At 41.8% G+C, this 14,964-nt stretch overlaps 1 protein-coding gene across 6 annotated transcripts in view; it reads left to right on the top strand.

Moving 5' to 3' along the window:
• Positions 1–10,046, top strand: part of ZMIZ1 (zinc finger MIZ-type containing 1) — a 126,341-nt gene extending 116,295 nt beyond the window's left edge. For all 6 annotated transcript variants that reach the window (XM_060275010.1, XM_060275009.1, XM_060275007.1 and 3 more), the window contains 2 exons: positions 3,619–3,867; positions 6,084–10,046. In XM_060275010.1, the coding sequence (XP_060130993.1) occupies positions 3,619–3,867; positions 6,084–6,191 (357 nt within the window). In that variant the 3' untranslated portion in view covers positions 6,192–10,046. The remainder of the gene's footprint in view (positions 1–3,618; positions 3,868–6,083) is intronic.
• The last annotated feature ends 4,918 nt before the right edge of the window (positions 10,047–14,964 follow it).

The following is a 14,964-nucleotide window of genomic DNA, read 5'->3' as shown; positions in this document are numbered from 1 at the left end:
GCACTAGGGCTGGGCAATGTCAGCTTTTCAACATCACAATATTGATACGGAGGGGGAAACAAGTTGCATTGGCCAGGAGCTGAGGCCAATACAGCTTGCTCCAGGCGCTGGGGATGGAGGGAATCAGCCAAGTGCACACCTGTCAGGCTCTGTTTGCAAGGCTGCCTCCCGCACAGCATCAGCACCGCTCCACAAGGCACAGGGCGCAAGCCACTCTATCTGCACCTTGTGGACCAGGGCTGTCTGATGCTGCTGGCGGGTGCTGGGCCCAGCAGCCTCTGCACTGCCTTCTGCCGGGAGCAAAGACATAGCCCACCCTCCCGGGTGAGGCAGTTGCAGACCTGCTGCCTTGGTACAGAAGTCTAACGGAGCCCCCACCCTGTCTCCAGCTTGGGGACATGAAGCAACCCATTACCCAGCTGAGGGAGCTCCATCTTTTTCCTGCTCATCTGTGAGCAGGAAAGGAATGGGGCTCCCTCAGTTGGCGAACAGGAGCTCTTTAATGGAGCCTTGTACAAGCCAGTCGGGGGCTCTGTAAAACTGCTTGGCTGAAGGAAGGGCAGTGGCACACTCCTCAGCCAAGCTGTATCACGCCTCACCGATGCAGCTTGCTTCTCCCTCTGTGCCGGTATGATGGCAGCTTCACTCAGCAGTATATCTTTGGTGAAACCGCCACCACTCCAGAGTCCCCCTGCTACCAGCGCCCAGCACCCAAGGGAGATGATCTCAGGAGCGGTGGCAGTTTCAGCCACCATTGCGATCTGCCCTCATACCAGTCCTGGGCGATACATCACCCAGGCCTAATCTGCACTGTATCAGCAAGAATCCCAAACGTTCAACAAGAACAAGCCCATCTCTTCTACTTATCTCAGGCTAATAAAATGAAGAAAGCTATCCTTTCTGTTAATTTCCTGAAAACAAAAAATTCAGAAGGAGCTCAGAGGCACCCTGTTTAATTCCGACTATGTCTTTTACACCTGGCTCTTATTGTTATATCTTGGGGTTCTGGGGTTCTAGTAGGAAGAAAACATGAAGTGCTACTACTCTGCCCTTCCAAAAATGTTCTGTACTGTGTTTTTTATTTATTTATTTAAAAAAACTTCCCAGCCTATTAGCATCTGTACTGGTGGATTAGTCACCAGTAAAGGAAATGTCTTCTCCTGCTTCTGCAAGGGCAAATACCCGATTCCTCACTTTCCAGCCTTGGCTGGGAAGGAAAGGAAAGGATCTAAGTAGCAGGCCATTTTGGAGTGTACTGTAATAAGGGTTATTGGCCCATGTGTGCCTTCTCAAATGATAGCATATGTCTCGACACCCGGGGGAAAACCGTGGCGGTTTTTAGATAGGGTTGCTTCGACTTGCGAATTTTTCCATTGTCAATGCATTCCTATGGGAAATTGCGTTTCCAATGGCGTTTTTCGACTTACGAAGGTGCCTTTGGAACGGATTAAATTCGTGAGTCGAGGCACCACTGTACTTTTTTGTATTCTTCCCTCTCTCTGTACTGATGTGAGGTATCCCACTGCTATCACCCTTCCCGTTTGACTTCCTCAGGTGTGAGAGGCAGAGGGAGGCATGAAGGAAAAGCTATAGGTCCATTGAACTCCCCCTCCAAGTATAGAGGGAGGGCCAATTTATGAGCCTGCTCCTTTGGCACAACCACATAAGGAAATCAAAAGGGAAGGTGATGATAGAAGAAGGGAGCACAAAAACTTTCTACTTCACTTTTCCATCTCTCACAGCCTCTCCCCTCAACTTCCTGCTTTACATATTGATGGAGAGGGGAAAGAGGGAGATTAAAATGAAAACAAAACAGCAGGCCATTTGTAGGGAAGGAGTGATCCCCTGCAACTTCCCACCCATGCAGTTGTGGCCCTTTGGCAGGATTAGTTGTAGACCAGGGTACTATATACCCCAAATGAAACTGGCAAATTAAATGTTGCTGTCTTAGAGATGTCTGCATGTGCAATGGGGCTATTTGTCTCCGTGCTCTTTTAAATCCCTTTGGAAAGTAGAGAGCAAAAAATTGGCTCACCAGGAGCTGGCTTCTTGGAATACCGAGAAGCATAAGCGCACACTGCCTTCTCTCACACCTGATGGCATGGAAGTCTTCACTTTTGCAGCATTCGCCTGTAAGGAATAAAAGAACTGATGCTAAACTGGTATTTGTATGTATGTATGTATCTTCCCCCTGTATTTGTATGCAGCTAATACTCTCTCATATGGTTATGTTTTTGTTAAAAATAAATAATTTGGTGAAGCACTGAGTTTCAGCATTATATAAACCACCTACTTCCACCCTGCTACTTGAGTTTGTTTCCTAGTATCACCAAGCATGGTATATCAAAGCACATGGGTACTGCTCTAAGGATGCAGATCTCAGTTTTAGCATCGTACTTCCAACACTCTCTTCAATTTATTGATTTGTTGGAAGAAACAAGTAGTCCATCTTAGCGCCTAGTCTTTGAAAGTGATTGGGTCCCTTAAATGAGTAAATGCCACCAGTGATATCTCTTTGATAGACAACTGAATAACTTCTTCCCAGAAGGAATTAGAAGTTTAACCTCTGCTGGAACATCCAAGATAACTCACAATAGGTGCAGTATAGACTGCAGTGATCAGTAACTTAAAATATAAGAATGCCTACTTGAATGTTCCGATAGTTTTAAAACAACTTTATTGTAACCAAATTTAACTAATTGCATACTATAGAAGTGTCTTTTATATTAATACGTCTACTGCGTTCTAGAATTCTTGCACTTCCTGTTCATTTGCATTGTGTTTTTGTGCTCATGCTATCTTTTTGCATCTTTATGTCAGCTGAATGTAGGGGGACATTCTTTAAACTATTCATGCACTTAATTTTCTCCATGGTGCTAAAGTCAGTTTACAAGGCATGCTCTGGCATTAAAAGGAGGCCTGCACAAAAGGAGGAAACAAATACATACTGTATGTTTCACTAGATACAGACATGCATGCTCATAATCTCTGTGTGTGGCCCAGTAGCAATATCTGGAGGGTGTTTTTATTTTTATGAGAACTACATGAGATGCCATGTAGTTTCTGTACCTTAATTGGCTTAAGGTGAATTTGCTGTGGAAACATCTGTCAAGAGCTGCTTCTTTGATAGGGATGCCTTTTTGCTCAGATGATGTGACTAAATGAAAACCACAGCAGAACTGATGAAGTTTGCCCACTCAAAAGAAATGTGCAGAAAGCCATTCCCTTCCCAGATGATTAAGATCTGTGTTATGAAAGTTAATGTATACTTCCATCTTTCCACCATCCTAACAATTTCAGGGCGGGATCTGGATAAAGAGAATTTTGGTCCCCTACCAAGCTACCTTTTATCCCATGCATCTATTTATTTTTACTGACACCTCCTAAATTCCGAGGGCTCATGATCCAGCGCATTGACTCCCGCACATTATTTCTCCTGCACATTATTTCTCCCCTGGCGGCAAACGCCTGTCCAAGCCTAGCATTTTGCAATATGAGTTTTGCATTAATGATAAAGTAATTTAGAGTGACAAAATTTTTATTTCCTCCCCCTGCCATATCTGAGCCTTGTACCATGTAGCCTCACTTTTCCTTTCCTGCTTCTTTCCTCCTCCGCAGATCCCTCATCCCGGCAGCACTGATCAGTCCCATAGTTCCATGCAGCAAGGTTTGCACGTACCTCATCCCAGCAGCCAGTCAGGGCAGCCATTACATCACAGCGGTCCTCCTACCCAGCCGTCCCGGCAGCCGCCACAGGCCGCTCCTACCAACCATCCACACAATGACCTGGCCTTTAACCCCTCCTCAGCCTTAGAAGGCCAGGCTGGTGGGCAGGGGACGTCTGATATGCCGGAGCCTTCGCTGGATGTAAGTTTGTGTCATTCTGTCATCTGCTTGCTTTAGAATGTGCCTTGAGTTTCTGCAGGAATAAAAATAAAAAATAAAAAGAAGGGAACAGCTTTCATAGCACATGCCCTCATTTTATGCATTGTTTCTTGCATTTCTTCACTACAGCTGACAACTCAGAATCCATGTCACGCAAGTGGTGTCTTTCCCTTGACAAGGGTGGGTAGGCAGGGGCCGGATTTGGGGAAAACAAGCTTTCTGTGTGAGAAATAGGCCACAAAGCATGTTAGTTATTATTGATGTTTATATAGCACTTATCTGACTAACATACATTTTAAAAAGGGATGGGGTTTAGAAGTTGAATACCCCCCCCTGAGCAATCAGCTACTTACTTTATTTATTTAAATAATTTTAAATAAGTAATTATTTATTTAGACTTAAATGTCATCAGGCTTGATTTCAAAAAGAATGGAATAGTTCTATAATTTATTGGGCCAACCAGCTGTTAAAAAGCTGAAGGCCTGAGTGTTAGAGAGATTTTTCTTCCAACAGACATAGAATGTTGAAATCTGTGGCTGAGTCTGGGAGCAGACGTGTATAAGTTTCCAGTTTTAAATGTGTTTTGTTTCTGAATGAGGACATCTGAATGACTAGTGTTTTAAGATGGTAAGGCTTGTTACCAGGTTGTGCTGTAGTTTGGCACCTAGCAATAGAACCCATGCATTTCCCTCCTAGAAGGAGGAGATGCCGTTTAGTCCACAAGAAAACCATACGTTCTACTGCTATTTAGGACAAATTAAGCTGTGGGCAACGAAGAAACAGGTTTTGCAAAAAGAAAGACATCTTAGAAAAGTGAAGAAAAGCAGCCATGTGTGCAAAAGGCTTTGTAGAAAAGTGCCAGGGTGGGGTGGGGAATTCTCATCCATACAAAGGTTGCATTACAGTCAAAAACCCACACAGTTTCATATCAACTTACATTCTACTTGTCCAAGGATATTGGTCACTTGGGTGCCCTGAAAACAAATGAGATGTTTGGTGAAGGCTATGACAACACAGAGAACACTATGAATTATAATTGCAAGCCTTTTTGAATCACTGTCAAGCCAGAGTTGAAATATTTTCATTCAACAACAACATCTGACTTAAATCTGTTCATGTATTTCAGGAATACAGTACAGATGATTCAAAGGGAACACATTATATTAGCTAAACTGGACATAGTCACACCAGGCAGCGTTGATTCACTTTTAACTATATTAACTAGTTGGTGAGTGATTGTGGAATTTAACCTTTTCAGAAATAGAACCCAAAGGGTAAAAACAATCTATTTCTGAATTTCCAACAATAAGATTGTTTGTGAGATCATAGCATATTAATCTGTACATGGTATTTACACTTTCTCCTAGGAAATATCATAGCTGAAACTAAAATGCAGAATATTTGTGTGTGACTTTTAAAGAAACCTCTACAGACCATCTTATATACATGCTAACCTTTTCAGGTGGTGATAGCTCATAGATGTCATTTACAGAATGTGCTGCATTATCTGTATGCCATATTTATTTGCAGTATTTTTAACCCGCTCTTCACCTGTAAAGGCTCTCAGAGTGGCTGGCAAAGATACGGTGATCACAGAGGAAAACTGCCCATAATGTTGTGAGGCTGCTGCACCACCTCATCATGGCTTTCTGCCACACACTTGAGTACTACATTGGCACAAAATAACTTACAAGGCATGTCAGAGTGTCCTAGAGCTAAAACAAATGGGCAGAAGCCCTGTGTATTATTGAACTGCACCTTTTCAGGCGGGAGTGAATATTTGAATGCTCTGCCACATGAAAAGCTCCCCCGTGCATACAAAGCGACATGCTAGGGAGAGAGATTTCAGCTAGATTCCCCCACCACGTGCAATTTTTTTGTCTGTGTAGAGAATTTTTTTATATGGTAGGGAGGGGGCCACTCATAAAAGTGTTTCTTAGCACAGGAGCCCATATAATGCTTCAGTTACATGGAGGATCACAATGCCAACAGCCATGTAGCACTGGAGTGGAAATTCTTCCTGTAACTGGGCTGGCTATCATATATAAAGGACTCTCTTCTCTACCCATCAAGAAAATTTACAGACACATTTTGAGAGCTTTATCTGCCAGCAAATGTGGAGCGAAATACATGCCATTTGCCGGCTACTTCACCCCTGTGATGATGCTACCTTCAAAAATTTCCTCTTTCTTTTCCAGCTGCTTCCAGAACTCACAAATCCAGATGAGCTACTTTCATACTTGGATCCTCCTGACTTACCAAGCAATAGCAATGATGACCTTCTTTCTCTTTTTGAGAACAACTGAAGCCTTCTGTGTTTTGTCCCCAACACCTCACATTTGTTTGACAAGTCTGTAGCTTCACGGTGAGGAATCCCAAGCCACCCTTTTTTCACAAGGACAAACTCACAACTTAAGCAAATGGTGCACACTCCCTACTTAACTTCATCTCAGAACTGCTTGTGTCAAGCTTCATCAACTGCGGTGGGGAAAAGCAAGAGGACAATATGGTGGTGACCTCACAGACTACCACTCTACTTCACAGATCGATTGTGCAGCTGTGGAAAACCTCACTTGTTAATTATGCAGAGAGATAAGAGTTTTGGGATATGCCTAGTGAGAAGCAGCCCAGTAGAAACCAGTCTCAGCAAGGAAAGAAAGGCAACAGAACTATGCTAAGCAACCAGTTTTAGAAAGTCCTTCCAACTTTTGTTCTTCCATTAGCTCTCTCTCCCTCCTGCCCTAATGCTATATTGTCTGTCCCACTATGTTCCTTCCCTCCCTCTCCCAGTACACTTCTGCCAGACACAATAAGGACAAAACTTATTTGGCAGCACATTTAGACTAGCCAAACAAACTCAAACATAAAACAAATACCAAAAAGCACAAAAAAACCAATAAAGATGTCACAAGTAGGATAAAAATACAAAATGCAGCCAAGGGAGGAACCTGTTTCTTAAGACAGCGGTTTCTCCATTGTGGAAGAGTCCAGTGAATCTCCAGGGTATGGCAAGCGTGCTTTTCTAAATCGTAGCAATCTTTTTTTAAAAAAACTATTCTTAGAGGAAGGGTAGTTACCTTATCTTGCTCTGACACAGATACTTGGACACCTTGTTTTCTCCTGTCTTTCTCTTTCCCTTTCTTTTTCTTCTTTTTAAGGGGTTTGGTTTCGGATTACTGCTTTTGTGACAATAAAGCAGCCAGCTATTAAAAGGGGGCAGACCATATTCACATATGAAGTAGGAGAAGAGAAAAACTGTAAACCGTTGATCCATCACCAAGAGCTTTCGATTTTTGTAACCTGCGAAGTTAGATCACTGCTCAGTCCCTAACAGGAAAATGTGGCAAAAGTGTGGAGAAAAAGAGCTCTCACTTCAAGATATTTGGGGGCGGGGAGAGAGATAAGAGGAAAAAACTGTTCACAATTGTTTAGAATTGAAGGAGGCGTTTGCAATAAGAGTCACCTTATCTCTCCCCCCACCCTCCGATGGTTTGCTTTGCATTTTCCAAATTGTGTTATGTGGCTCTGCCTTTTTCTTTTTTTCAGTTTTATTGTATCATTTAGCTGACAGGACCTTTTCCCTCTTCTTTTCAAAAAATATATTTCCAAGAATAATGGGCACGGGAACAGTCAGTTCCTTTGGTATCACCGTACAGCAGGCTCTCGTGCCACAATGCTTCCGTGGTATTTGTGCTTCTCATGTGGTTGCTTCCCTCCTGCATGAGCTTCCAGTCGCTTCTGGGCCCATTTCTGCGTCCTCTCCGTTGTTCTCTCTTTATAAATTTTGTATAGTACCTGTGTGTTAAGACGTGCATGTGTGCCAACTTTGCCCTTGCGGGCCAACATTTCATCTTCTGCCTACTGTGTACAGAATATTGCTTTTTTTGTGGATAATACACCTTGATTGCTTCGTCCCGTTTGGAATCCAATCCAATAGTCCCATCTTTGATTTCAGCAGTAGGCTTTCGATTTTGTGCCAGATGGAACTCTTGCGTGTTGGTTTCAGTGTGTAAACAAACTCCACCCACCTTGCCCTCTGCGAATGGCATGACCTGTGCATTCCATTCTGAATTTGCTCTCCTCACCAAAGTCATGCTTGTAAATTCTTTGAGCATTTGTTCTTAGCATCTACCACCACTGCTGTATTTGCATCTTGTTATATATATATGCTAGTCGACAGCACCTTGCTGTAGATATTACAGGAAATGGCAGTTTTAGTTCTTATATTATTTTCCAGTTAGGAGTGTTGAATTTGTAAACATTTTATGTAGAGATGTTCCTACATTTACCTTTCCCCTCCCCACCCTTTTACTGAGGTTTTTATTTTGTTCCTTTTTTTGAAGAGAAGCGCTGTTCATTATGCAAGATCAATTATTTTAAGAATTGCTGTTGTAAATACCTTTTGTGAATATTTTAGTATTGTCTTTGATTATTATATTCAACATTTTCATGATCTGGATATACATGTGTTTTTAAAATACATAGGGGGAGCGGGTCTTTTTTCTTTTCTTTTTTTCTTTTTGTAAAGGGTTCTTGGACTAAGGGAGCATTGATTTTTCCTTCTGATAAATTAGCCCTATCAGTTTCTTCAAGAAATATTCTATATCTGGCCAGTGTCCTGAGCAGCCCAGCAAATAAATTGTTATGAGTGTGACTGTCCTAACCTGTATCACCCTAGACTTCTGCTTTGTAGGCAAAGAAGCTATTTCTAAGGCTCTCACATCCCTCTGAAAAGGATGCTGGCCTATGCGTAGAAGAGGGGAAAGCAGTACAGAATATAGTTTCTTATCCTGTATATACATAGCAAAGGATCTTTATTATTGGACACCTGGTGCCACAACTATTATATGGTGGCACAACTGAGATGGGACACCACTGTGACACTGAAGTCTAGAGCTTCCTTCCATTAAAATGCATTTTTTTTGTTTTCACTCTAGTAGCTTCCCCCTGCACCATTTTGCTGCATCATTTACATAATCAATGAAATCATTTGTATGAGCAGTTAAGGCTAATAATTTGACACATTATTCTTAATTTTTTAAAAAGCCTCTCACACACTATGAGCTCTAAACCGAATGCCACACACTTGTCGTAGCCATGTATTGTGGCCCACCAGTAGTGCAATAAAGCTTCCGGTTCCACTGTTTATTGAAAAAGCAAATAATAGTAATAATAATAAATACCTCTGAAGACCAGTTGCTGGAAATCGCAAGTGAGGAGACTGTTGCCATCCTCAAGTCCTGCTTGTTCATTTCCTATAGGCATCTGATTGGCCACTGTGAAAGGAGAATGATGGACTATCAGTAGTCTTCAACCTTTCAGACCCAGGACCTCAAACATGCATTTGGGGATCCATTTCTTAACCTTTTGCCATATATTTGCATGGTAATAGTGCTCCTGTTGTGACACACCTTAGATCAGGTGAGACCCACTAGCGAAAGACTAGTAGACTAGACAAACCTTGGCCCTGATCCAGCAGAGTTGTTATGTTCTTAGTCAAGCACCTGGTAGGCTACAATATGTGGTGGGTGGGTTGCATTCAGTTTGATGGATCACAAGTTGTGTAGGCCTGTGTTAAGCCATATGCTGTGCGTTTGCCTGTTCAGCTTCTAGCACTGAATTTTATTTTATTTTATTAGCATTGCTCCACTGTTAGATATGCATCTATCAAAACTAGTTACTTGAAACTGAGGGGTTTTTTTCTGTGTAACTGGAAACGGAACCATTCTAAAGTCAAAATTGTTTAGCTTTTGCTGATGGCAATCAAAGTGCATCGTTATAAAAAGGTTCCTGTTGAGGAGGCATAAGGTGAGACTCACCTGAGACAAACATATTTGGTATAATAAAGCTTTCTATCATTTGATGAAATCTTCTCTCTAGTAACAGTTAATGCACATTTTGGCAGCTGTGGATTTCATGTACACTGATTACCGTAGGTCAGTAGAAAGACACAGACTGACTAAGCACAAGGGCTACCTGAGTTGTGTTTGTGAACGAATGGAAGCAGATGCTGAGATCTAGCCATGTACTTGCGTAATAGTTTATCAAAGCGCGTATTTATCAGAGGCAGCCTTTGTGTAGTCAACCCAGAATGCCCCCAACTTTCTCTCTCACACGACCACATTAGCATCTTATTAAATTACTGGATAGTCAAAAAAAAAGTTGCTGGTTTTTTGTTATCTGCTCACTGCCATCATGTTATAATGTGGAGAAAACATGTTAAATAAATAGCAACTCCATGCATGTCTTCTCAGAAACAAGGCCTACCAAGTTGGTATAGTGTTGTTTAAGAAATCTGCAATCCTATGCACACTTAACTGAGAATAAACCCTGATGAATGCTTCTGAGTAGATATACATAGGATTGTTCTGTGAATTAGTTGTTTTTGTGTTGAAGGGCAAAATTACATCACCAAAGGTTGTTGGTTTTTTTTAAATCCTTGTTTCATGGGCATTTGCTTTGGGGTTTTGTTTTTTTTAATTGTTTCCCTATAGACACCCACCTGGAAAAGAACCCACAGAGATTTATACTTCTACTGCCAAGACATTAATATTGTTGTTGTTATTATTAATTATTATTAGAGGATTATGAAAACACACTAATGTCTGCAGTGGAGACTCCAGGGACATCTGTACATATGTAAATGGAAAATAGAGACATGTTAACAGAAATGCATTCATTTTCCTTGGAATGTGCATTGTTTTTATTTCGCAGGAAAAAAATAAAGCTTGAAGCTCCATCTTATGTGGAAAATGAATCCTGTTTGTTAGCGTTTGTGAAGTCTCCACATTTGTTTCACTTCTTGTAATATACTCTGGATCCTTTGTGAAAAGAATTTTTGTTGCATTTTTTGTTTTCCCTTCATGTAATAACTAGCTTAAATGTACTAGTCTTATCACCTGTGTATTTTTAGGGTGCTACAAAAATAATGAAGAAAATAAGGGGATTAAATAATAAAAAAGATTGTAACCAAATTCATACTTTGTACAATTTTTTGATATTGTGATCAGAGGAGAATTTTAAAAAGTACAATCGGAATTAACATGCAAAAATGGCCATTGTCTTTGTTTGTACATTGTATGTACAGTACAATGCAATCATTTCATACTTTAAAACTGGTCAGAAAAAAATAATTGTGATTTTTAGTCTTGAAAAACTGTATGTAGTTAGATGATGTGACAACCTAATATTTATCTAATAAATATGTATTCAAATGAAACCTGTATATTAGGTGTTCATGTGGTTATTTTGTATTTAAAAAATCAGATTGACTATTGCTAGACATTTATATACTTTCTTGTAACACTGAAAGTACTCTCATTTTTGCTCATGTTATTTTTTTTCTTAAATAAATTTGGAAAATGATGGATGGACTAGTGGGCACATGTTTTGTAAATCTGAACTTCCTCCTTCTTCTCTCTCTCTCTCTCTTTTAAAAAAGCATTGCAAGGTCTTGGAATTCATTATCTGATATTTATAATACTGCTTGGTCCTAATGAAGATCATGTTCTATGCTGATTATGTACACAATTGTTTATTTACTTGATGAATACCAAAGGAGGTTATGGGAAAGATTCGTTGCACTACAGGAAGCAGGGCTGGTGCCAGATTTCAAGGGGTCCTCAGCAGCATGGTCTGGCCAATGGACCCCACCACTATCAATCCTCTTCTCTTGCCCCCACCTCCAGCTGCTGACAATCCTCTTCCCTGTGGCAGCAGTCCTGCAGTTCTTTGCCCACTCAACATGCTCAGTCTTCATTATACTATTTTGGAATTGTTGTTTTTCTAAGTAAACCCTTAACTGCCCCCACCCCAAGAGTTTGCGTAGTTCTTGCAAACCTCTCAATTCTCTCAAGCATACTGATCCCTCCCTCTTCTGCATGGGTGGTGCCATTTTGGTTAAATAAGAACTGATAACTCAGATAAAAAGGTAAAGGACCCCTGATAGTTAAGTCCAGTCGCAGATGACTCAGGTTGTGGCGCTCATGTCGTTTTACAGGCCGGGGGAGCTGGAGTTTGTCCGCAGATAGTTTTTCTGGGTCATGTGGCCAGCATGACTAAGCCACTTCTGGCACAACGGAACACCGACACCAGAACAGCGCACAGAAACGCCATTTACCTTCCAGCCAGAGCGGTACCTATTTATCTACTTGCACTTTTTTTTTTTACTTGCTTTCGAACTGCTAGGTTGGCTGGGACCGAGCAACGGGAGCTCACCTGGTCACAGAGATTCAAACCACTGACCACCTGATCGGCAAGCCCAAGAGGCTCAGTGGTTTAGACCACAGTGCCACCCACGTCCCTGGTAACTCAGATAACAGACTGCTATTAATATATGATACCGTGTCAGGTGGACATATATCAAGTCAGATCATTGGCCCATCTAGTTCTGGATGTTGTCACTGGCAGTGGCTCTTCAGGGCTTCAGGTAAGAATCCTTCCCAGGGCTCCCTGGAAATGCCCTGGATTGAACCTGGGATCCTCTGCATGGAAACATGCACTCCCACTGAGCCACTGCCCTTCCCATAACAGCTAGCATCTGCTGGAGATGTTCTGAATTGGGCATATTAATTCCTATGACCTAATCCTCTTCAGCACAAAATCTGGACAGAGGTATGCAAGAGGTTAATTGCATATGATTTTGGAAGCTTGCACTAGAACCTCACCACCATTATACGGGGTATGTTTGGGATGCAAATTCTGGAGAAGTTGCCCTGTTGATATTTAAAATAGGTTTCTGCAAAAGCCCTCCTTGGCATTCAAAGCCTCACAGGACAATGAGGCGGAGAACCTCACCTGTTCCACCCATCTCACTGACTGCCACATGACGGGAAAGGGACTTGTGCAGCAGGGAGCTGCTGCCTCTACCTGTGTAAGATCTGGGTTCTCAGTAAGCAGGGAGTCTACACAAGGACAGCAAGCACCCTGCTGCAGAGGTTTCCTTCCCAAAAATGTGAAAGGCGGTGAAGCTGGCAAGAGAGATGACAGCAAGCAGAGTGAGGAGCAAGAGGCCCCAGGGTTATAGCCATGTGAGGGAGAAGAAAGACTGAAGGTGGGTTCACTTATATGCCACTTTTCCACAACTGAGCTGTGCCCAAAGCTGCTTACAGCAAATAATCAAAATATCAAACTATGCAGCATTAGAGAAACAAACAAACAAAAGGACCATGAAGAGGACTAAACATAAGAAATGTACCTACTCTTAAACTAGACTGCTGGATTAAGAACATGGTTGCCCTCTCACTCTGAGAGAAAGTAAAGATGAAGCAGGCAGGACACTTACCTTTTAACCTGAGCAAGGCGGGAAGAGACATTTTTTTTGCAAAGAGATGTGTGCTGAGATATTTGACAGTGCCTGGAATTAAACAAATGTCAACACAGTAAGTGCACGTTAACCATAGCACTTAATAAATTACCCCTGGCCTTATCCCCCCTACCCCCTTCTTTGCCCCACTCCACAAATTGTTCCCTTTCCCCATTCCTTCCTCGAGTTCTTTTATCCCAGTTGTGATGGTTGCCTCATGTGTCTCTGTGTTAAGGGACATTCATTTTTAAAGAAATTTTAAATCACAAAAGAGTCTCAAAAGATTCCAAAATGAAGTACTATAGCTAAACTGAAGTAAGCTTCAGTTTAGCTACAGTACTTCATTTTGGAATCTTTTGAGACTCTTTTGTGATTTACCTCAAGGGTGTCAGCAGTAAGTTTGGTAACAGGAAGCCAAAGCAGGTTAGAGGGAGTTCCCAATGAGAAACTGGAAACCCACAAATTACTTCAGTTTCATTCTGGTAGCACTGCCTAGAACTCACACAAGCAGTTATGGTTACCATCCCTATTATTTCAATGGACTTTAAGTTAGTGCATCATACCTGCTCATGACTCTTAAGGAACGAAATGCCAATGAACTCACTGGGACTGTATCTGAAGTAAACATCCTTAGGGCAGTGCTGGCTACATTTTAAATTTTCAGGTTGGTTTGTTCTAAAGGTTCCTATGCCTACAACCAGAGGACCACCAAAAGGATTCCAAAAGGATTTATTTTTATTTATTAGTCTATAGTTGCTTTGTACAACCTCATTTTATGTGTATATGAGACGATGATGCATAACCTGTGAGTGCCTAGGGCAGCTTGCTAATTGGCTCAGTGAGCGCTCTTGAATTACAAGCACTAGCCTACACACACCAGACAGTACCTGGAGAACAGGTTATGAGGTAACCAGGTAATCAGCACGTGCAATCGTGGTGTTAATATGTATCTGAAATACATCCTTTTAACCATTAAAGGATCAAAGGAGCTTGGTGAGAGACAGCAGGGGAGGGTATATGAGTATCACAGCTGGCATTAGCAAGCAGACATCATACATTGGTTTCTGCTATTGTCATTTCTGTGAAATAGCGGTTGCACGTTGAGATGCAAGCGGAACTACCTTGTAGAAAGTAGACAAGCACACAATTTTAAGTGCTGCTTTCCCCAGAAATGTCTAACTGAGGCCTATTTTTAATTGATTTTTTTCATGTGAGATTGAGCAAGTTCCAAATTAAAGTATTCTCTCACACAGTTCCAACTACAAAAGATGTCCTATAGGAAGGGCTTGCTTTGTTAAGCAGTATAAATGTTTGCCAGACTGGTACCCACAAAGGAGAATTCAACTAGCACATCCCACCGCACTAAGATACAAGCTCTTGCACAGTTCTTCATTTCTTCCTGGTAGATTGTGCCCCACTGCTCAGATCTGTCTGTCAGATGTGTTGGGCACCTTTCATGGTACGCGAATCTATTGGCTGAAGTGGCTATCTCACCTCTGAAAAGCAGGTGATCCCAAGATGTTACTGTAAAGCCCTATCTTAAAACTGATTATCTCATTAACATCTTTCTATCAAACTTTGTTGCGGCAAGAGGGAAGATGAAATTATAGAAAACAGATAGCAAAGCACAACCCAGAAAGTTGTTAATGATACTGTTTAGCATAGGTAAAGGTAAAGGGACCCCTGACCATTAGGTCCAGTCGTGACCGACTCTGGGGTTGCGCGCTCATCTCGCATTATTGGCCGAGGGAGCCAGCATATAGCTTCCAGGTCAT

The sequence above is a fragment of the Zootoca vivipara genome, chromosome 5 (assembly GCF_963506605.1).
Source record: "Zootoca vivipara chromosome 5, rZooViv1.1, whole genome shotgun sequence".
NCBI lineage: Eukaryota > Metazoa > Chordata > Lepidosauria > Squamata > Lacertidae > Zootoca > Zootoca vivipara.
Note: the sequence above shows the minus strand (reverse complement) of the source record. Positions and strands in the feature narration are given on the sequence as shown.